This window comes from Mixophyes fleayi, chromosome 11 (assembly GCF_038048845.1).
Source record: "Mixophyes fleayi isolate aMixFle1 chromosome 11, aMixFle1.hap1, whole genome shotgun sequence".
Classification (NCBI taxonomy): Eukaryota; Metazoa; Chordata; class Amphibia; order Anura; family Limnodynastidae; genus Mixophyes; species Mixophyes fleayi.
Window position 1 is genome coordinate 37,631,842 of NC_134412.1, and position 23,636 is coordinate 37,655,477.

At 36.4% G+C, this 23,636-nt stretch overlaps 1 protein-coding gene across 1 annotated transcript in view; it reads right to left on the reverse strand.

Moving 5' to 3' along the window:
• Positions 1–23,636, reverse strand: part of LOC142106909 (netrin-1-like) — a 79,915-nt gene that overhangs the window by 23,598 nt on the left and 32,681 nt on the right. The window contains exons 2-3 of the mRNA XM_075189961.1: positions 3,583–4,607; positions 192–380 (exon numbers count right to left, since the gene is read on the reverse strand). Coding sequence (XP_075046062.1) covers positions 192–380; positions 3,583–4,576 — 1,183 coding nt within the window. The 5' untranslated portion in view covers positions 4,577–4,607. The remainder of the gene's footprint in view (positions 1–191; positions 381–3,582; positions 4,608–23,636) is intronic.

The following is a 23,636-nucleotide window of genomic DNA, read 5'->3' on the forward strand; positions in this document are numbered from 1 at the left end:
TTGCATAATATACAGTTATTATTTCTGTTGTTTTCCCTTTTTTGGACTATTCTAACTTTAGGTGGTTTTATCTAATTGTACTACTTGTACTATGTGGGGTGAATCACAAATAATGTAAACAAACACCTAAACCCACAGCTTAAATGTACACGTAGCTATAACAGTAATAATTGATACCTATATATACTTACGCTTGCAGGCCTTTCGACTAGATATAGGTTTACTCAAGTCACGTTTATAACCTTGTTTACAGTAGTGACAGTGACGACCGGCAGTATTATGACGACAGTTTAAGCATATGCCTCCACTCTTTCTACCGGAAATCTTGTACAGCTCCATGTTAAATCGACAGCGATGAGAATGCTCATTGCACTCACAAGCTAAAAAGAGAAACTTGGGATGAGTTAAGAGTTGCAGCATTATTCTCAAATACCTGTTACCACTAAATAGCTCTTTTGTTTGCTTGTTTGTTTTTTAGTCCAGGACTTATAAATATATTTAAATGTAAAAGATTGCTAACATTTGTTTTGTTAAAACATTTCTATAACTGTGTTATTACAAACAGGCAGAATGTCATCTATCATATTTTACAGTGGCTGAACATCTGAAGTGCTAAACATGTTTGACACTCACTCTAGATATTTTAAGTCCTTGAGATACATTTCATCATCCTCATCATTTATTTATATAGCGCCACTAATTCCGCAGCGCAGTACAGAGAACCCATTCACATCAGTCCCTGCCCCATTGGAGCTTACAGTCTAAATTCCCTAATATAGACACACACTGACAAACAGACACTAGGGTCAATTTTTGATAGCAGCCAATTAACCTACCAGTATGTTTTTGGAGTGTGGGAGGAAACCGGAGCACCCGGAGGAAACCCACGCAAACACAGGGAGAACATACAAACTCCACACAGATAAGGCCATGGTCGGGAATTAAACTCATGACCCCAGCGCTGTGAGGCAGAAGTGCTAACCACTAGGCCACTGTGCTGCCAAAACCTAAGCTTCTTAAAAGAAAAAGTGGAGGCACTGTCCTTAGCAACCACTACCATTATAGCTATTATTTATCAAGTACTTAACCAGAAAATGATTGGTTGCTACGGGCAACACCTCCAATTTTCTAGTTTAGAAGTTATAGTAAATCTAACCCTTGTCTGCCTCCTCACACTGCTGTGTTATCACAGCCTCAGGATCGCATTATTGCCAAACCATTCACTGTATTTGGAGTTTTACTCAATCAGCCAGCATGCAAAACCATTAAGTACAACTGCAAGAAAGTGTAAAAACTCAGCGGTTCTGATATTTCCAAATTGCAGGGTCTGCTTGGAGATGGGATCACTTGTACTTAAGTTGTTTGTCATTAAAATTCATTTACATGTAAATTATTATTGCTTTACTGTCAAATTGTAACGGTGTGAACGTACTGCCTTCTTAGCAAAAATACTTTCCTATACATTACATAAAGGCAGAGTACAATTGTTCACAAATGATTAACATCAGTGTGCCGATAAACTTTGGTCAACTTTAATGAAATTGTTGATACAGGATTATATTTCTTCAATTGTCATTTAACTTGTAAAATTAATTATGTATTGCTAAAATTCATTATAATGAATAAATGAATAATGAAAATTCACTATACCAGTGGTGTTTCATTTGCTGTGACAAGAACACTAAACGATTAAGGACATGTCAACTGAATTAATTGCTCTTAACAGTCTTATTAAAGCTCCCTTCTGTAGGAATTGTTTATTGTACTATAGGTGGAAAATCAACATGCTTCATTAAAGAGTAAAATCAATAGCTTAGGCATGGAATGTGTGTTTATTTGACTTCTAGCTCTTGCGGTACATTAAATTAGCAGACATAAATTTAAAGGCAACATGTATATCTTAACTCCTTTAGGAACATAAAGCCACAAGAGCAGAAAGAAGTAGTTTGTACATCTTAACTTTTTACATTACAGAAATAATGGTATTCTGCAGAGTTCTCATCTGTTAATTGTCTGCCTGGACATTTGCCATGTGGTTTCGTACTGTCAAATTAATTATAATGTGCTTGGTCTGACCCTGAATCTCCTTTAATGTAATTTAGCTGTTTCATTTATATGTACCAATTGCATTGAATGTTGTGAGAAGCATTGACCGAGTACAATTCAGATAATTAAACCTGTACAACTCTCTTAACCGATGAAAGCTTTATGCCTTTAGAAAAGTATTGTGTGCAAAAGATTCTAAAGAAGATCAGTAAAGTTTATCAATGTAGACACATTTTGCATGGCAAATGAAAGTGTATTGGATAAGTAAACTATACAGCCATGCTACCTTAAGCTAGGTACACACTACATAGTTTTCATCCAATAATCAACTAAATCAGCCGACATACGACTGCTCATTCAAAAGTCGGGTCAGTGTGTGCAGTGACACAATGGTCGAATGTCTGCCCAAATGGACGATTGTCGCCTCATTTGGTTGGTCATACCGTTTAATATTTTCATTCCAATCTCGTTTCCGTTGTGTAGTGTGTATAAACTTCCGACCGATCCACAACAGTGAGTACGAAATTACAGTCATTGCTCATGACAACATGGCTGTAAAAAGTCACTAAAGGGACGTCCGCTCTTCCCTTTATCGTCCTAAACAAGGCTAGTGTGTATGCAGTCCATGGACCGAGCGATCGGAACATTGATCCCATGTAAAATCGATCGGGATAAAAAGTTGGTGGAAAATTCTGTAGTGTGTACCCAGCTTTAGCAACTGCATATGTAGAGAACAGCAGCTTACCTCCATAGGGAACAAAGTTTCCCAGTCTCAGGTGAAGTTTAGACGTGTATTGATGTGGTTGAATGCACCTTAAGTCAATAGAGTACAGGCACAAAAAAAGAATCTATCTAAGGCTAGATACACATTACAGAAAATGTCTCCCGATGCAATATCTTTAACCATTTTACCAACCACTGAAAGTGCCGATCAGCATGCCACACTTACACAATTTTACACGATTTACCTTCAGATCTGTCATAAACATCTGCTGAAAAGATTGTGACTCTGTAAACTCTATGGATATCTGCCTACATTTCTGGTCGTGAGTGCGTACACACTTCAGAATTTACACAACATCACTCCATCGTCAGTGGAAGACTAAAATTGTTCCAAGCTTAACTAGTTATGAGCTGAAGATTTCAGCCAACATGTATCATTCCACTTTTAAAAGACAGCAGTCTGTTCTTTCACTGTTTTCCCTCCCCCCTCAACTCCTTATGTACTATAAAACAGCTTAGCGGGAGTCACACAATTGTTAGTCTTTTTTTTTTTTTTTTTGCTTCAATAGTATTGTTGCACCTAGAGAAACATTTAACCCTTAGCACTTCAGAAAAGCAGACGTTTTCCGCTTATTTTTCAGCTTTAAGACAAAATATAATAAATAATAATACTTGCAATTCCTTTTATCACCAATATAGGTATGGGTATAAATGAAAAAAGGGTGAGTTGACACCATCTTAACTAAATAATGATGCATTCTCGCTATACAGTATGTCAATGAATGTAACCTAAACGTGATTTGGTTCACTTACCCACACACTCGTGTGCATTGCTTGGTGTTGCTCTTTGCCAGGGCCTGTCGTAGTAAAATGGCTTGCAAGCATCACACTCTGGACCAATTGTATTGTGTTGACACTCGCACATAAGTCCCTCTTTTCGAGCTGTACAGCGAGATGCATGACCATTGCATTTACACCTTCCTCCAACCTGGAGTTCAGATACTCCATAGAAAGCAGTCTTCCTTCGGATTCCAATCTTCTTACCATAGTGAAGACGGTTGAAGACCACACGGACATCTGTAGCAGTCACCCAGTCTTGAAGAACAGGACTGTATTCAAATCTACGGGCTGACGGGCGACCAGCTAATGGCATAAAAGCTACAAGTCCTTTAGTGAGAGGTTTAACTCCTGTTTGAAAATCAGTACAAGTTGCTTCATGCTGCATGGGTTTTGTAATGGCACTAGTGGTTGCTTGGTTGTAAACTCGACGGCAATGAGAAGAGTAAAACTGAAAAGGAATCCATGTCTTTCCATGGTCCATAGATTTATACATTGCCATAGAATCAGGACGTGGAGAACAGAAACGCAGGCTGACATAAACTAGCTCAAATCTACGACTCAGTGGTAAAGTCAATGTAACATTTTGTGGAAATGTTATACCACTTTCTGACCTCCAGCATGTTTGGGCGTCTGTGTCGGTCATGTAGGAAGGTGGATAGGATGTGTCACTTTTTTTCTGATCACACAACTGACATCGCCTCAATGTCACATTTGTGGCGTCTAGGAAATAACAAAGTTTTTGTGGTGTTCGTCCACACGTATTGGTTGTAATTACCTCTTGTCCAAGAGCCACATTGATAAAATCTGGGATGCAGTATTTTGGCCTCTGTTTGGCATCATAGCAGGGGCCATCTGTAGACCCACTGTGGGATGAAGCTTTGTTGGAATTGTTCTCTTGACCCTTGGGCACTGGGCACAGCAAGGAGATGATATACAAAGGAAGAAAACCCCACAAAATTCGAGGCATGACAGAACATTCAGGATGTCGGAAACATTACCTTAAAAGAAAAAAAATATATAGTGTAAAATAGTAAAGTGCGTTAAGATACAACTGAACATATAGGATCACACACACATACATGTACATAGCAACACACCAGACACTATCATACATATATGGGAACCCAGTGGAATCACTATGGCTAGACTGAGATTCCACTCTAAAGATTTTGCTAGAGGTGGGTGCTGACTAAGGCAAACTATATTAAACACAGAAAAATAACATTAATTGAGTCACACAACCAGGTTAAAATACCTGAAATAGGGCTTATTAATACATTATAGATTGCAGATAATTAAAAGTTTTTCTACTTCCTTTTATATCCTTTGTTATCTTGGTTATTATACAAAAACAGACAATATAATTACACGTGTAGTTTATATGCTTCACTTGTAGGAAGGATGGCTTCATATTTGACTCCAGAATACTGCAGTATAAAGAGGAGTTTATGGTGGTCTTATTTATTTTTTAGGTCCTGTGATTGTGACACATTATCTCTACACCACCTAACTTGACGGATTTTATTAGGTTTATGCTGTGATACGCTGCATTTGGCTTTCACCAAACATGACATTATGCATTAATGCCAAACAGCTTCAATTTGGTGTCACCTGTCCAAAGGGCATTGTTTCAGAAATCTTGTGTTTTCTTCAGATGCATATTTGCAAACCTAAGCCATACTGCATTTTTGGGGGGGAAAGAAGAGGGCTTCTCCTCCCTGTTATGTACCATGTTGACAGAGGCCTGTAGATCCCTGAATGCAACTCTCAGCTTCACTGTGAAGTTCTACAACACTATGCAGTTTGTTATTTGGATACATTTGATAGGATGCCCACACCTGAGAAAATTGTCAACTGTCTTCAGTGGTGTCACTTTGAAAATAATTTAAAAAAATGATAGAATGATGGGCTACAAATTGATTGGATATTGCCTTATAACACTTGCAGGTGCAATTACTACATTGCATACTGAAAAGCCTGAATGCTCCAGACTGAACTTTTACATAGAGGTTGAGTCCATTTCCTGATGTTCAAATAATATATGATAATATATATATATATATATATATATATATATATATATATATATATACACACACACACACACACACACACAGTGGTATGCCGTTATGCAGCATTACCACTTCTAAATTTCCACTTTGACCACTGTGGGCCTGAGTCATTAAGGGATGTAAGGAAAAAATAGAGTAACTGTTCTCTGGGACGAACCATGTGACAATGCAAAATGTGCAAATTAGTTTATTATTTTGCACATAAGTTAAATACTGGCTGTTTTTTCATGTAGCACACAGATACTTGATAGCTTTCTCTTTACACTGAAATATAAAGTTGATCTAGGACATGTCCTACCCCAACTATAAATCTGTCCCCACATTTTAAATTTACCTCCCTTTCCAATGCAACATGGTTTTGCCCAGGTGCAAAGTTACTCATTTTATATGCTCTGTGTGTATGTATATATTGTATGTGTGTAAATATATATATATATATATATATATATATATATATATATATATATAGGCTGATCTTCTAGTTCTCTGGCAACTATTTTACTTCGACTAATTTAGTTATGATATATAGTGACCTTAACATTAGCATGTATACCGTGTAATACTTAAATACAAGAAGGAAGTTGTAAATTTGCCAAGATCATTGTGTGCCTGTCTTTTCCACTTCAGTGCTAATTGGGAGCTTTGTATACCATTATTTGTCTATTATTTGTATGGTTTACCTAATTTCCTTCACACCATTTTGCTTTTCTTCACAGTATCCACAAGCACAAATAATATGTATATTCACATTGCGGTGTGAAATTTCCTGGCCAAATATTAAAGGAATGTAAGTGTGAGAATTCTTATGGAGTAGTGTTCCAAACTCAGAAACTACAATAATGCTATCTGACATCCATGACATGATGAGATCCTGTCTAGTAACGGATCTCCAAGTCTCCATTGTTCAGAAAATACAGACCTTCTGTCAACCTTAATGCAATGTGACTGCAGCTAAAAAGAATACATTAATTATACTTCAATGATAATATAAAGATAATGTGGTTTAGCTGTACACCTTATTACTACATACACACACAGACACACATATATACAGTGCATTTGATTTATGGATCGGTTTGCTCCATTTCAGTGTTCAAAATATTAAGATCTACTGCTTCTAGCACTTTAATTACTCTTCCACATTACAGAATATCAGCATGTGATACCCAAGCATCTGTGAGTTCAATCTATCCCACACTTGTGCTAAACTGGATTCCACTAAGCAACACTGTTCAGACATTGTAAGATTTTCATACATAATCCAAAATTTTTTGAGAATGACTTTCTCATCACTATAGTGGTATTACACAATTCATTCTTCCCTTTAAGAGATGAGCCAGCAAATTGATTTGCCATTTGTTCATATTTATTGGACTTTATTCAGTTTGGACACCACAAAATGTTTATGAATGTTGGCTTGTTAAAGTTTCAATTGACAACATACAGATAACTGGATTACGCTATCCAGTGGTCAAAGTGGGGGTGTATATGGTGGTATGCCATACCGCTGCTTCTCCTACTGCCTACAGTGTAAAACTAACACATTTCTTTCACTTTCTCATTACATTTTTCATACTGCCACGTCTAAATTTCTATACTGTCATTTCTAAATGTTCACTTCTACCACCTCTATTGACAGTATCTGAATGGACACTTATGTCTAGTAGAATGTCACAGTGTTATTATTGCATGACCACTTGCTTCAGTCAGTAATCTCAATGCCCAAACCAAGTCAGCGAAGGCAAAGGCTAGGTCCCACAATGTTTACAAAAACAGCTGGCAGTGTGACAATATTGGCTTTTGGTCATCACTCTAGCTTTCTACTGTTGCCACAACACACTCAGTAAGTAAATATAGTGGTCTCTATTTTATATTCACTATAAAGAATCCTAGTGAGGTCATAGTGATGCCACAGGGTTCCAGGCAAGCAACCAGCACTTAATGCTTTGAATACAGCGACTCACATTGTTTACATATCTGTACGCTTGCTTTAATTAGCCATATAACTTGACATGACCTTTTTGAATAGCCAACTTTATTTAATATAACATCCAGTTAGGCATACACACTTTAAAGGGGTAGTAATCAACCTGTGACTCTCCAGCTGTTGTATAGTTATATGTTGGGTTGTGACTAGGAGCACAAACAAAGACATGTAATTGTTCCACAGCTCTAAAATGACCCAACAGACTTAGACTGTACTGTTCAAGTGACATTAAAAATGGACCAGACTACTTGCATTGAGTTAACTATAAATAACTTTAATTCTTCAGCATTATTGCACTTCTTAAGTCCTAATTCCTTTTATAAAATCCGGTAACCAGCATGAGAGTGCTAATTGTCCACTTACAGAGCATGCTCATCTGAGGAACAAGTGATTTCCCTTTGAATCTAAAGTGCTGAAAGACCATCTCGTAACAACAGCTACACGTTTAATCATGGAAGTTGGATTATCTTGCCACATCCTGGGAAAGTTTACCAACAAACAAAACAGAAGCTGTTCATTGACAGCTCTTTCCTCCAACCCAAGCTCTACAGTTAATTTGTTAGGAATCTGGCAATGTCCTTTTTTGTGCAGCACAAATATAGGGGTTTAATGGCCATGTGATGACAGACATAAAGCCTCTCTTCACGGAGCAGGCACGGACAGAATTAGCCCAGTTGTAGAGGCATAAGGGCAGCAATAGCTATACTTTAACCTTTTCTGTACAGCAGCATAACTTTTGCAGATATTTCACATCAGATTTTATTTCAGTACTGTCCCATTGCTGGCCCTATTTTCTTGTTATAATATTACATTTTATTACATGTGTACCATTGTGATTTATTAAATACACAAATATGTAGTTCCCCCTATTCAACTAATTAACATTAAAGACCTATCATAGCAACATAAAACTACATTCTTGTCTTAAAATATGAGGTTATATCTAGGTAAAGGATGAGCAGAATTTGCTGCGCTTGGATGCAAATGTTCACACGTTTTTCCTGCAGAGATTAGCTTTAACTGTTCCCAGTCCTGATCTATCGAACAACTGTGACAGGTGAACAATTTAAGCTTTTGACAAATTATTTAGTTGAGTCATCTTATAAACTACACAGCTTATTATTAGCTCCTATACTTTAATGCTTATTGGTCATAAGAGCCAATATGATGTCACAGAATCAGACCATGGGAAATGAGCCTATGAACTTATTTTGTTGGCAAATGTTAGGCATCTGAAACTATACAAAATTTTAATTGTCGGTTTAGAAAACATTTCAAAATTGAGATAGAACAGCCAGAGCAACAGATATCAGGTTGAATAAAGCAATTATTATTATTATTATTATTATTATTATTATTATTATTATTAGCAAGTATATACATAGTGACAACATACTCCATAGTACTTTACAACTGGGAACATACACAGTAACAAAAACGAGACTGGGTATTACAGACAGAGAGGTAAAAAAGCCTTGTTCACATGCCAACAATCTTTACAACAATGGGGGTTTGAGGCATGCCAAAGAATTGGTGCAACTCCCAAAAAAAAACTGCAACCAGGAATTGGAACAGGTAACACGTGGATGAGAGATGCAGATTTTGCATAGAATGTAGAGGACGAGTTGTGAAATGTTTTGCTACAAGTGAAGGATGTTATATAAAACATGTTTCACAAAAGTGTGAGTGGATAATGTCCATTAATAGTTATCTTCAAAATCAATGGTGCATTTGTTTCTGACATTCCCAAAGTAATGGACATATTTCTTCAAAGGAAATCTTTTGTGACAAATGTTAGATGAATTGTACTTTAAAACTATCTCTACCTGTGTGATATTGAAAGATTATGTGTTATCATTCAAAAAAATAGCCAGGCTGTCCCTACAGAAAGAAGTCTTTCTGAAGTGACATCAACATCATCAACAGTGTTTAAAACATTCTCTGGATGTTTCTCTGCAACACAGAACACTTAATTGCTTTCTTTATGTGGACCAGGTTCCTCCCAAATTATCAACACTCTTAATCACAATCAATGAGCGTAATTAAGTGCATGCTCTGAGAGAGCCATAGGGGCATACAATGTAAGCTTATGGCCCTGTGAATGTCCTCAGATATAAACTTTCTATCTATGGCACTCAGAAACTTAACTCCAATATTGCTTCAAAAAGTATTTATTTCTTCTTCTAAAGCAATTTGAAACGAAATCATTGTGCTGGATTGTACTGAATAGCAGACGTTCAATGCAGCCTTATTGCTTGCAGGGGACATTGCTTAACCCACCATATCAAACAAGGGTATGTTGTTAGGTAGCTAGTTAGATTGAAAGCAAACAAAAAATACCTACATGGCACTAAACATATAATATGTGTTATAGCATTTCAGCGAGAGATGGATGAGTGTATATTTATCTCTAAATACTACTGTTTTTACTTTCCAGATTTACACTAAAACTACTCATGACATTCTGTTTTCACTGTTAAATTGTAAGGTAGAAGCCTCACCTTAGACCTTCTACAATGTGTTTATTTCAGATGAAAACATATTTTATAGCTTCCTAGACTAATGTAACCAGTGTATACATCTGTCATCTGAACACTGCCAGACAATACATTTTTAATGCATTTACTACTTATCAGTGAACAAGTTCTGCTGCCACATTCCACATACATTAAACAGTTATATGAAAATCCTGTCTGTATTGATGTACAGATAAACAGAACTGTCGGAATAATGCTCTAAACTTCAACCTTTCACACCATCTGCATCAACAGTCTAACACACATGCCCTTGTGACTGATCAAGAGTCCCTGCAAGAAGATATTTCAGTCAGGGATAATTTATTGTACCCAGGAAAAAGATTACCTTTGTGAGCCTACATTTCTGTATACACACAATCCACCATGAAATCTCCTCTCACCAGACCCAACCACCCACCCACACTCTCTGCCTCCCATCCTGCAGCCCTCAGCTCTTTACTCCTGTAACTGAGTCTGAGATCCTCAGTCTCCTCTCTTCCTCTTCATCCACAACCTGCCCCCTCTACTCAATTCACTCAAAGCTGCCCTGTTCACTCTCCCCCATTGCTTGCCTGCACTTTGCTCACCTCTAACCTTTCCCTCTCTATCAGTGTCTTTCCCTTCACCTTCAAATATGCTCTTATTCCCCTATTCTCAACTCTTGACCTTTCCTCTTGACAACTGTAATCTCCTCTTCCCCTCAACCACTTTTCCCCTATACTAATAATACTGAATGTGGCTAGACTAATCTTCATCTCCCGATGCTCATCCCGATGCTCATCCCACTCTGTAAATCCCTTCACTGCCTCCACATTGCTTCCAGAACTCAGTTCAAGTTGCTCACCTATAAAAGTCTTGCTAATGCTTTCCATCCGTACATCTCTGATCTCTTCATGAAACACACTCCAGTTTGACCACTCTGCTCCACCTCTGACCTCCGCTTCTTTTCCCCTCTTATAACCTCCTCAAACTCCTGTCTCCCAGACTTATCCCATGCAGCAACCAGCCTATGGAACTTGCCTCACCCTCCTACACTCTCCCGCAACCTAAAATCAGTCAAACACTATCTCAAACTCACCTTTTTATACGCTTGCCTTCCTTTTTAAATATTTATTAAGGTTCATGCTTTACAAAATTCCTGACAGGCTCTATAGCAAAACTACTCACTGTGCAGCCTACAGTCCGCATATAGCCCTCCTCAACTGAGCTTGTGTGTAAAACAAGTGTTCACAGTTTACTTTTACTGTTTGATTTTATTTAGTTATGTTTCTTTAGTTGTGTTTATTGTGTATTAGCGATTTAAGTGACATTATTCATTTAGAATATGAATAGCAGACAATCATTCCGAGAGTACTTTAGAACTTTAAGACTGAGGACTTTAGTTGGACTTTACTGGTAGTAAAAAGTTAAGTAAATGACAATTGTAAGACAAAGTTTGCTCAAGTACAAACATTATACATTTAGATAAAAGTAATACTAGCAAAATAGTAATAATATATACTTTTTTTTAGAGAGGAGCAGATCGAATTCCGAGAAATTCGACAGGTCCGAATTTTGGGGTACCAACTTTAACCGAGTTATGACTCACGCCAAATTCGGATCTGAAAACAAGGCAAGGCATAATTTCTGGTAAAATGTCAGATGGAGTTTTGGATCAATTTTTTTTTTCTATAGACCTCTTGTTCTCATCTGACATTTTAGAACTGATAGCTTGTGGGTAGGAGGGTGGCTGAAATTCTGTGCTAAGAAAATCGCTAGTGGTTGGACAGGATGAAAGAGGAAATTTATATAGCAATAGCTGTGATTTTACTGCAGTTTATTTAGAGATCAGTCTGCTAAAATAGTGTGCTGATCAATTTGGGTGTCAGAGAGAGTGAAGATTAGTGGCTACTGGTTGTTATAGCATATATGGTATAGACATCTGAACTATTTAGTGGAAAATAAACAGTGTGCTGTATGACCGTGAGCAGCACACCCCAAAAACCAAATACATTTCTTGTTTTTAAATTCCAAAAATGTTTCAAGCTGAAAACAAGTTTGCGTGGAGCAGTAACAATGATGTCTAAAGTATTTAGTGGAGAAAAAACAGGGTGCTGCTGTATGACTGTAAGCAACACACCCCAAAAAACAAATCGATATCTTGCTTTTAGGGGGGAATTCAATTAGCCGCGAGGTGTCTCCGGAAAATCCGCAAGACACCTTGTGGTGAAGATTTGTCAGAAATATCTGATGATTTTTCCTCGCACCCGAGAGAGGTGTGAGGGAAAATGAACAGGGGTTTCTATCGTAATTGCCGGCAATGTGCGTGGAGTGATGTCCGCACGCCACATCGCCAACAATTGAATCACCCCTTTAAAATCCAAAGTGTTTCAAGTAGAAAGCAATTTTGTGAGGGATAGTATCAGTAAGTGTGACATTTGTACTATTTAGTGGAGAGAAAACAGGGTGATGTTTGTCTGAGCAGCACACCCCAATAACAACTAGAATTGCCAAGGCACATTAAGTAGTGGTAGGGACATTGATCATCTAGGTTCCTCCTCCCTGTTATGTCATTTTCAGGGAGTTCATTCAAGTAGTTTTTCTAAGCGAGGAAAAAAATATATAGCATCAAGCAGCGCAGCATCCGCTAGCAGCAGAATTAATAGACACCTCGTGCAATCTTCACCGTCAACACCTTTATCCTCAACAACCTCATTATTATTACGTAGTCCAGCATACAATTTTCCCAATTAAAACTGACTCCTCTAATGCAATCCATGATTCCCAAGAGACATCTATGAGCGCAGCGGCCATGGCCAAAAAATCCTTCTGCAAAGGAACACAGCTGTCCCTTCAGTATGAACTGGCTGCAGCCCACAATGAAACAGAAACTGCAGTCTGGAACACTTCCACAGCCCCATTCATTCTTGCCTCAAATGTGGAGCAGTGAGACCAAGCATGTTAAGTTTTTTCTGAGCGGCTCCTATGTAACCGAATGAAACTCAGTCAGTCGGGTTACCAAGTATTTGAGCCTTGGGCTCTTGTGGGTGGCTAAGATTCTGTTATTGGGTGGTAATACCGAAGCATTGTGTTCCATTCACTGACACTTACCACTTACTGGCTGCTTGAGGACAACTCATAGCCCCTTATGAGCAAGGCAAAGAGATGGTGACCTTGCGGCTGTTGACAAAAAAATGGTACATATAAATGAGTCTGCTTTATGAAGAACAGGGGCTGGCTGGACATTGGAGTGGGGGGGGGGGATTTTTTGGAATTTTCGGCATTCAGCGACTGCATGTAGAAAAAAATGACTTGCCACACCATCGACTGAAACAAGAGGTAGTAATGAGGTGGAATTCCACACTTTATTGGCACTCCTGTGCCTCTATATTTCATAGGGATTGTATCCTATATTAAACTGCCATGTACTTGTGCTGCTGCTCTGTCACTAATTCTAGTCAGTCAGCTCGCTGCAGCCTTTGGCCAAAGTTGGTGAACATTCTGTCAGTTGTTAAGAGATCATTAGAAAATAGAACGTAAATGACTGTAAATGAATGTTAACGCTATAAATACTGATGTAGGAGCACATGATTTTACCTATTTTTCACAATATTTTATTAAATCAAGATCCAAAACCAAAACCAAAACATGGGATCTGAACACATCTCTACTTATTTTTATAAGGTTTAGTTTATTTAATTTATGCACCCTTGATTAAATTTTGCTGCAGTCCAATTGTAATTGTAACACCTTTTAAATCCAGTATTTTTATTGGAATTTTTCAAGGTACAAACATATCAAACAACAAAAAGAAAAGAAAAACAATCGCATACACATCAGAATTAAATTTTAGTGTCTCTTCTAATAAGCTCCACTGTTCTTGAGGATTGGCTTTGAGTACTGCATACCTAAAGTACTATTTAGCTGTGCTGTGGGTCTGGTTGATGCTTAATAACCATCTGGTTCATCATTTTTCCAGATCTCCCAAAAATAAATTGGTATAAATCTGCAAACTACTGAATGTACCTTTTTCTTTGTCATGGACATATAACAGGTACATTTTGAACAGGTAAAGAATTGGTGTAGTAATTCACTGTGGAAACCACCAATCATATTTTCACTGGTTAAAGATACTTGAGAAAACTTGAGAAAAAATATTAGTGAAATGGAAATTCTAAAAAAAAAGCTTTCATGTCTGACAAGCATTGAAATTAATGAGTCCATTGATATAAATGGTAATGAGTCCATTGATATAAATGGGCAACTTAAAATTAATTTTAAAAGCTTTGTCTATGGATTTCTATTACTATTTTATATTATTCGTCATTACAATGTGTCCATTCATTTCAATTAGATTTCTACATGCATCAATGGCTACTGTACTCATCACCACACGTATCTTCAGATCCGCTCGTTGTTGAATTCGGGCGTTTGTATACCTGAATTATGTGCGTTTTAAAACAAATGCACATTGACATCAGTATGCCTTAATGAATCAGACCCCTATGTGTTTATCAAAAGAATAAGTTAGTCCCTTTAAAACCTTACAGCTTTGTAAATCTGAATGAATTAATGAAATAGTACAGTTTTTATAAATGTAAACAGATTTTCTTTTTGTCAACATAGTTTAGGGCAACTGAATAGCTAGTGTCCGTATACTGCACAATTACCTGTTGCACAAGAGACTTACCTGATATAGATGCACAACATATGCACAATATTGACATTTCCTTGAACACATGTAGTAGAAACATTATCTACGGATATATTCAAGATGGTTAGAGAGGAAATAGCACATTGGAAACTTCACCAGATGGTTTTATAAAGATGATTTTCATGCATGGAATTCACACACGGAATGCTTTAGAATGGAACCCATAATGCATTAAGGATTCTTTTAAACCCCTATGTCTTCAAGGCTCATTGGTGATAGGAAAAGTAAAATAACCATTTTTCATTTTAGCCCTTAGAAAACATGTTTTACAGAGGAAAACATATTTTCTGAGGGCTAAAAAATTAAAAAGGTTATTTTACTTTTCCCATCGCCAATAGTTGACATTTATTTTATATATCTTACCATCTTAAAAAAGGTAAATTAAAAACAAAATACCTTATACTGCTTCAAATGTTCTTCAACACATAACAAGAGAACTAAGCCAAGTGAAATTTGTGAAATGTCTAATTTGTTGCAGCATGTTTCAATTTTTTACCTTGTGTATATAGATAGATAGATAGATAGATAGATAGATAGATAGATAGATAGATAGATAGATAGATAGATAGATAGATAGAGGAATGGGTAGATAGATAGATAGATAGATAGATAGATAGATAGATAGATAGATAGATAGATAGATAGATAGATAGATAGATAAAGGAATGGGTAGATAGATAGATAGATAGATAGATAGATAGATAGATAGATAGATAGATAGATAGATAGATAGATAGATAGATAGATAGATAAAGGAATGGGTAGATAGATAGATAGATAGATAGATAGATAGATAGATAGATAGATAGATAGATAGATAGATAGATAGATAGATAGATAGATAAAGGAATGGGTAGATAGATAGATAGATAGATAGATAGATAGATAGATAGATAGATAGATAGATAGATGGATAGATAGATAGATAGATAGATAGATAGATAGATAGATAGATAGATAGATAGATGCAGTAAGAGATAAACATTTATTTTCTGTTATACTGTCTGTTGACAGTGCCAATAACTTTTTAAACATTATAAGAAGTTGTGAATATACAGTGGAATCTTATTAAAAAAAAAAGTGAAGTGCATATTCATATTATAAAACTCCAGCTGTAGATTCTCCTCATCCCTTAGGGACAGCATATGAGAAAAATACGTAAATCAACCCGTGTTTTTGGTTATTTAAAATATTCGGGCTGGTATACTGCCACATGCTTTCTCTCTTCCTCCTCATTCTGAAATCCTGCTCCAATGCCTAATTTGTTTCACACAATATAACCTCTTCCACTCTTCAAAGGGAAGACCAACATGTGTGTGTCACTCTGTTTATCCTCACAGTCCAGTTCATAGCATACTGTGCATCCATTCAATGGTTCGGTGAGCACAAGATATTTATTTGGAGCTGCAAAAGACATTAATTTCTAAAATCCACACCTGCATCTGCCCTGGTGACTGATTTAAAAATGTTTCTATTAAGGAAAATGAATATCTCTACATACATTTTATATATGCAATGGTTAAAGGTGCAAACTATCCCACCCACCAAAAAAACTAAATGTTTAACTAAAAATAAATGTGCAGCTAAATGCAGTAGCTCTAGAATCAGTGAATTTTAAAATAGTTTAACTCTTAAAAGAATAGTAAACCCTACACTTTATCAGGCTATTCTATATGCGTCATATTAAAGGGTCCATAAGTGTAATATTAAAGTGTCTTTAAGTGTCATATAAAAAATCTCTTGACATGTCACCATCTTTAAACACCCGGTAGGTACACAAAGTTATGTGCCAAGGTTGAATCTAACTCAGTAGATTTTGCCCAAAGATTGTCCTCTTCTGCAAATCATTTTCAAAATATTTATCTACAGACACGCTGCTTTGAAGACTGTCCACTGTCAATACGATGAGTAGGCTTGCATAATTTTCATAAATAAGCAAATCATTTAAATTAATGGGGAAAGACAATTAGTCTGTAGAAGTTCTAACATTCTTGTTAATATTCCCTATACCAGAAGCCCGAGGATCAATCCAGAGTCCTATCCTAAGCTGCCTCTCCAAGCACGTTTTTAAAACCTGGTCTCACATGGTAAAATTAGATATGAGTTATATAAGATACAATTGGACATGAGTTATATAAGATACAATTAGATGTGAGTTATATATTTGCACCTATTGGCTGGAGAGCATACACCACTGGTTAGTAAGAGGCTGTCTTGCTGAGGTTCCATATTTTTTCTCACCATTCCTAGCAAATCATCCCTACACGCCACTTGGAATATTCCCGCTACTGTTATCTCCCTATTGCTGCTTGTAGCAGGGATGAAAATGATCATTGGGAAATTGCAATTGTGGGTCTAATCTGCACTTAAGTAAGATTTTATTTAGGTTATTGTATTATAAGTTAGTTACTGATTGGTAAATTACCATGATTACTTTGGCAGATCCAAGCACCCTGCATTAAAAAAATCCAATTAGTTTTCTGTCAAAATGAATATGTTTACAAACCAAGATGGTGGCTTTTGTAGAGGCTGGGCATTGTGAATGTGTTCTTTGCAAGCAACGCAATAGGCACATTGGTGCTACTGATATGCCTAGTTTTAAGAATCAGAGCAATAAATACCAAAATTTCAGTTCGCAAAGTGAGATTATTCAAGTGAGATAAAAGGGCGGGGGGGTCACAGACATCTACATCCTGGAAAATGACTTGATTTGTGCACCGCTTACTTGCCCACTCTCCTGGAATTTCTGTGAGACTCCCGAAATCGGGGTAGGTCTCCCAGACTCCAGGGATATTAGACCTCTTCCACTTCCTTCACAGAGAATCTTGTTATTTTACCCTCACCCCCTGCCCTAAAATGATGCATTCATATCATTGCATTGCGGAGGTGGGGCCAAAATGGCCCGATTTCTGGAGGAGAACATTTAAAAGTTGGTAAATATGCTTCAAACACACAAAAGTTCTACATATCTAAAGAGAGTCCTCTCACTCTCATGACTAATTTAAGACATAAATAAGACTAAATCAAGCAGAAAAATGTGTTTTGTTTGCTTTTATTGGGGTTGCTCTAAAGTTGTAAGATGTTGAACTTTTGATGTGATGTTTAAACTTTTGCATAGTGTGCTTCTTCACTTAGGTGCATTTTTAAGCGCACTTCTAGTTTGCAGAGGCGTCACCCGAGAGTGGAGAGTAGGTGTGCATCTTGATGTGCACAGAGCAGCAGGGCCCTCTTAAGAACATCTTGGGCCCCCGGGCACAGCAGTGCACCGGGGCCCCTATATATACAAAAAAAATCATTATATATATGGGCCCTGCAGCCCAGGGGGGCCCGTCGGAGGCAGCAAAAAAAAAAAAACCCTGAAAAAAAAAGAAGAAAATACTTACCTTGCAGTCAGCTGGCGATCCGGCTCCCTCCATGGTCTCCTCCTCCATGCTGCGCTCCGCAATGGATGGCGGGCGGGCGTGATGACGTCATGCCCGTCATGCACTGCAAGCGCGACGGAGGAGACCAGGGGGGGAGCCGGATCGCTAGCTGACCGCAAGGTAAGTATTTTCTTCTTTTTTTTCAGGTTTTTGGGTTTTTTTGCTGCCTCCGACGGGCCCCCCGGGCTGCAGGGCCCCCGGGTACCTGCCCATTGACCCCAATGGGAAAGACGGCCCTGCAGAGCGGACCATCTAGGCGCACAGCTGTAATAGCAAAGCTTTTTGCACTGCATATCTAGTGTGTGTAAAGTAAAAGTAATGTAAAATAAAATAAAAAAAATAAAAGTAAAGCACATAACTTTCTGTTTGCAGCTAACAATCCATACCTATTAGCCACATACTGGGCACATATCTTTTTTTTACAGAGGCAATATGAGCATATGGCAGAGTGAATACAAAGTAAACTATTGTCTAAATTGAATTTAATCGTATATGCCCCCTTTGGTTGCATTAATTGTAACACAAATAAATAAATGGAATCAGCAGTAGTTAAAAGCTTACAACTCATATAATTTCACGTATCCTCCCATTCTTAATTATTCCTACACTACATTTGCCATATTTAAAATTATGCAGATAGTACACACAATTTATAACATATGACTTCCTTATAAACTTAAAAAAATACATCAGAAAATTAGAAAAACTGACAATCCTCTCAAAGCCGATCCAAGATATTTTCTGAGCTTAAGTGTTTTGAAAACCATTTAACCAACTTTCCTGAATCTGCTGGGACACGGTTGGACGTCGACTTACAACAGATGTGCCAAGTTGCATACAGATTACATTTTTCCTTGTGAATTTATGACTGGGAAAACAAACATTTTTTTTTTTACTACGGCCCTACTTCTGTGGTGCAAATTGTGCAGGTGTTCTTAGAGGAAATGTAAAACTGCCCAAACCTGCTACGCATATGTCTGTATATGGATACAATTCACAGTGCTTCGGTGCCATGTGTTACATTGCTTTCCCTGAGTTGTTTACCTCTGGTAACAGTGTAGGTGGTACGGATTAGTTTGTACCAGCAATGATGGAACAACACAGGAAGAGCAAAGAGGCCATAAATAAAGCAGAAAGGATCATTAAAGAAGGAGTAAAAGAAACTCGGAATAACTGGGGATGTGATGGATGGGCAGGGAGTATAAGGGCTCCTGTTTAAGAAGTGTTGATAGAAGAATTAGATTTTAGGAGGGTGAAATGGTATGTTAAAAGGAGATGACCCCTAGAGTCCTTGTGACCTTGTCTTGCTGGCTGGATTAGGGATTTGTGTAAACGTTTTAACTTAAACTAAATGAACAGAACATAACATTTCTCAGTTTTCCATAAATATGTCACCCTAGTCATTGTGGAATAATAGATAGGTGTACTTAAAGCTTCAGAGATTTTTTTGCATTTACTTTTAAAGCAATAAACATAACCACACAAATGTTGTATGGGTTGCATTGTAATAAGCACATTATTGCGTATAAAATCCCACTTTAACAGATATATATCAATTTGTATTATCTATCCATCTATCTATCCATCTATCCATCTATCTATCTATCCTATATATATATATATATATATATATATATATATATATATATATATATATATATATATATATATATATATACATACACATACATATAAATATATATATATATATATATATATATATATATATTATAAAAAAATTTTATTGTTAATAAATTTGCTGAAAATTTTATATATATATATATATATATATATATATATATATATAATTTTCAGCAAATTTATTAACAATTTTATTTAATAAAATCAAGCCCTTAAACCTTTATTTCTAAGATGAGTAAAACTTATGTCATTTATGAAATATATCATGACATTTCCTATAAACAAGGATTATTGGTTAACTGTGACATTATTTACTTTAGAAGTTAATAATTATAAAATATGGCGAGCTACAATTTAAAACGAGGTATACATGACATAGGGACGTGATGAATTAACACAAATGTTCTCCGTGGTTGGGTATTTTTGTTTTGGTGGCCATGCTTCTTAAGCACTAAACATCGCTAATCTAAAAATCCCTTTACTTATTAATTAAGTAGTAAAAAAGGCTGCTTCTGTTTAAAAACTAGAAATGACAGATGAAAGTCATAACAATATGTAAGCTTTCAAAAAATAAAGAGAGAACCCCTTTTGTTGTTGAACATTGCACATATGTTAAAAGTCAAAATTGTATTATCCAAGCTAATAAAACTCATTTATATTTTTGAAAGCTTTAACTATATTGCTTAAAATATTCTGATTAAATGCACATATATTTCAAGTGTGTCTACTAACAAAAAAACTAAAACAAAAGTATAAAAAGTTCATATATCACATACATTCTTTTGAAGTTAAAATAATATGTCCAATTACATTTATCACTAAGCCAATAAAAACTGTTTCTATAAATATATTTATAAAGCTAAAAACATTGTTATTTTGTTTTGCACAAAATATTATTATTATTATTATTATTATCATTTCTATTTTAGCTTTGGAAAAAAATAAAACTTTATATTGTATTTATGTGTATGGTACCTAATTATTCTCACTATGCGTGTTTTTCTATTGAACACAGGCGTACAACATAGAACAGACTAAAAGTATGTGACTTGCAAAGAAAGAAAAGAATGTCAAAATACAAAACAGGTGCTTTAAAACGTGATTTATATCTTGGGCTCTATTTAAAGAGAGCTGGGTAAAAAAAATAATGTCTATCAATGTTAGACATCCCTTTATAATTTTGGCATATTTTTCACTGCACTAAAATGAGGAGCTTGTTAGTGTAAATGTAACTATCAAGCAGTTCAGAAAGTCTGATAAGCTATTAATAAATTAATCATTATTTTGTACTGTTGATGTGTACTAGAATAAGTCCTTAGTCAAACTGGCAACATTGCTTTGCGATCAGTTATATATTCTTTAAAACACACTGTAAACAATGTTATATAATTGTACACATCATTTATTATTTATATATTATATCTGAAAAAATAAAACTGTACAATATACTATATTTACGTTTATATTACCTTGGGCACAGATATACGATATTAAACACACTGAAAATTATGCGTATTTCCAAAGACAAAACAGAAAGTCAAAATATAAAACAGGTGCTTTAAAACTTGATTTATTGCTTAGGCTTTACTTAAGGAGAGTTGCATTCCCCAAAAAAATAAAGCACTTCAGAAAGTCTACTAATAAAGCCTTAGTTGATGTGTATTCTGAATTGGGTATAGTTGGGTCACCAGTGTGCTGACAATGCCCTATAATTGGCACCATCAACTCCAGGACAGTAATGCATGAGGCTTGTATACCCTTCTATAAACACTAATGTAACAGTCTGCAATTGAAAACCACCAGTCAGTAGGTGTTCCCATAGTGTACAACAATTGGGTTCAGATATGATATTATTCTGCATAGAACAATGACTGGTGCATTAGCATTACTTCTGAAATTATGATAATCAAGATGCCTAGCTAAGCATGAGTATATAGTTTTGGCTCTGATTTATCCCTTGACCTCATCCCTTCTCACATCATCTCATCTCTCTACTTCAATGCCTATCTGCCTCCCCCCCTCTTCTACTTTTCACTTTTCACCAGCATATTTCCTCTACCTTTAAACAAGTTCTTGTCTGACCTATCCTCAAAAAGTTTCTCTTGACCCTGCCTTTCTCTCCAACTACCACCCACCTCTCTCCACACATTTACACTTCTCAAGTGGTTTCTCTATAATCACCTCACAAGTTTCACTCCTTTCACTCCCTCCAGGACCCTCTACAATTGTGTTTCCAAGAATGTAGATACTGAAAAGAAAAGTTGTTGCAGAGAAGTGGAGAGTTGTTGAAAATGAATAGAGTTAAGATTTCTGTGGTTATGTGGATGCTTGGTATAGTTAGATTGCAAAGAGGTTAAGGTGGTGATGGAGGGCAGCTTGCAGTTGACTAGGTGATGGTCAGAGAAAGGGAAAGGTGTGTTAAAGAAGTTCAAGGCAGTGGCCATTACAATGAGTTGAAGAGTCAGTCCACTGATAAAGACCAAGAGAGAAGTTTAGAGAGAGAATTTTGGATACAGAAGGATAGATAAATAACAGAGATGTTGAAATTAATGATGATGATGTTGGGGATGTAATAGAATAAAAAATGAGGGATTCAGGCAGAGTAATGTTCACGCAATCACTGATGTGGTCCAGGGGGACAATCTATTGCAGAGAGAAGGGATTGAGAATCCAGAAAGCATGTACTTTAAAAGATGGGAACATAAGTGATAGAACAATTGGTAGAACTGTACATGTGCATTTAGTAGAAATGAGTACTCCATGTCTACTTCCAGGCCTGGGGGTATGGGTGAAGTGGAGGCCACCATGTGAAATAGGCTGCAGGTGAGACAGTGTCTATTTGTGTGAGCCATATTTCTGTTATTGCCAGAGGATTGAGGTTGTTTAAGTGTAAGAGGTCATGAATGGAGGCACATTTATATGATATTTAAAAAGATGACAGACGGGTGATTTGTTTGAGGTTTGCTAGATTTCTATAGTGTTCTGAACCAGAATGATATGTATGAGGGATGTGTGTGTTTGGGGGGTGTCAGTAGATTTGATGCTATATCACCAGCTAGTAGAAGCATAGGGAAATAGAGATAAAAAAGATGATTGTGAGATGTATGAGCTTTTATTTTCTGGTGACTGTTACTTCGATCTAATGGCAAATTATATATAACTTTGAAATTGTAGGATTTTTATTATGTTTTGAAATAACCCGCACACTTGAATTTCATATTGTATTGAGTTCTCATCCTTTGGGATTTCTATCTCACCCCCTCGAAACACTTCTAACTTTCCCTCTGATTCACCATCTGTTCTCTATCCCATTTCCATGTCTGCCTTACAACTGAAATATTTAATTCTTTGCAGGGAATGTACTTTATATATTTTGAATAGGCCTGAACAGGATGAGAGCTGTCCAGTCCAAAGTTACATTAACTCAACACATGTAGTTATTTTGCATAGCACTTCGCCTTAAAATATTTGTTACTGCACATTGTATATCAAAAAAGCTTGCAATGCCTTACATATAATAAAGCAAAATGTTTTCGACTTTCAGTATGATCTAGTATTTAAGACTGAAAGGGGCAGAATCAATACAGCACAAGGGGACGAGATGTGTCTCTGTGGAAATACATTGCGCCAGAATTTTTAGAGAAGTCTCCACTCATTTTCCCTAGGTTTGGCTTTAGAAATTAGCAACAAGGCACT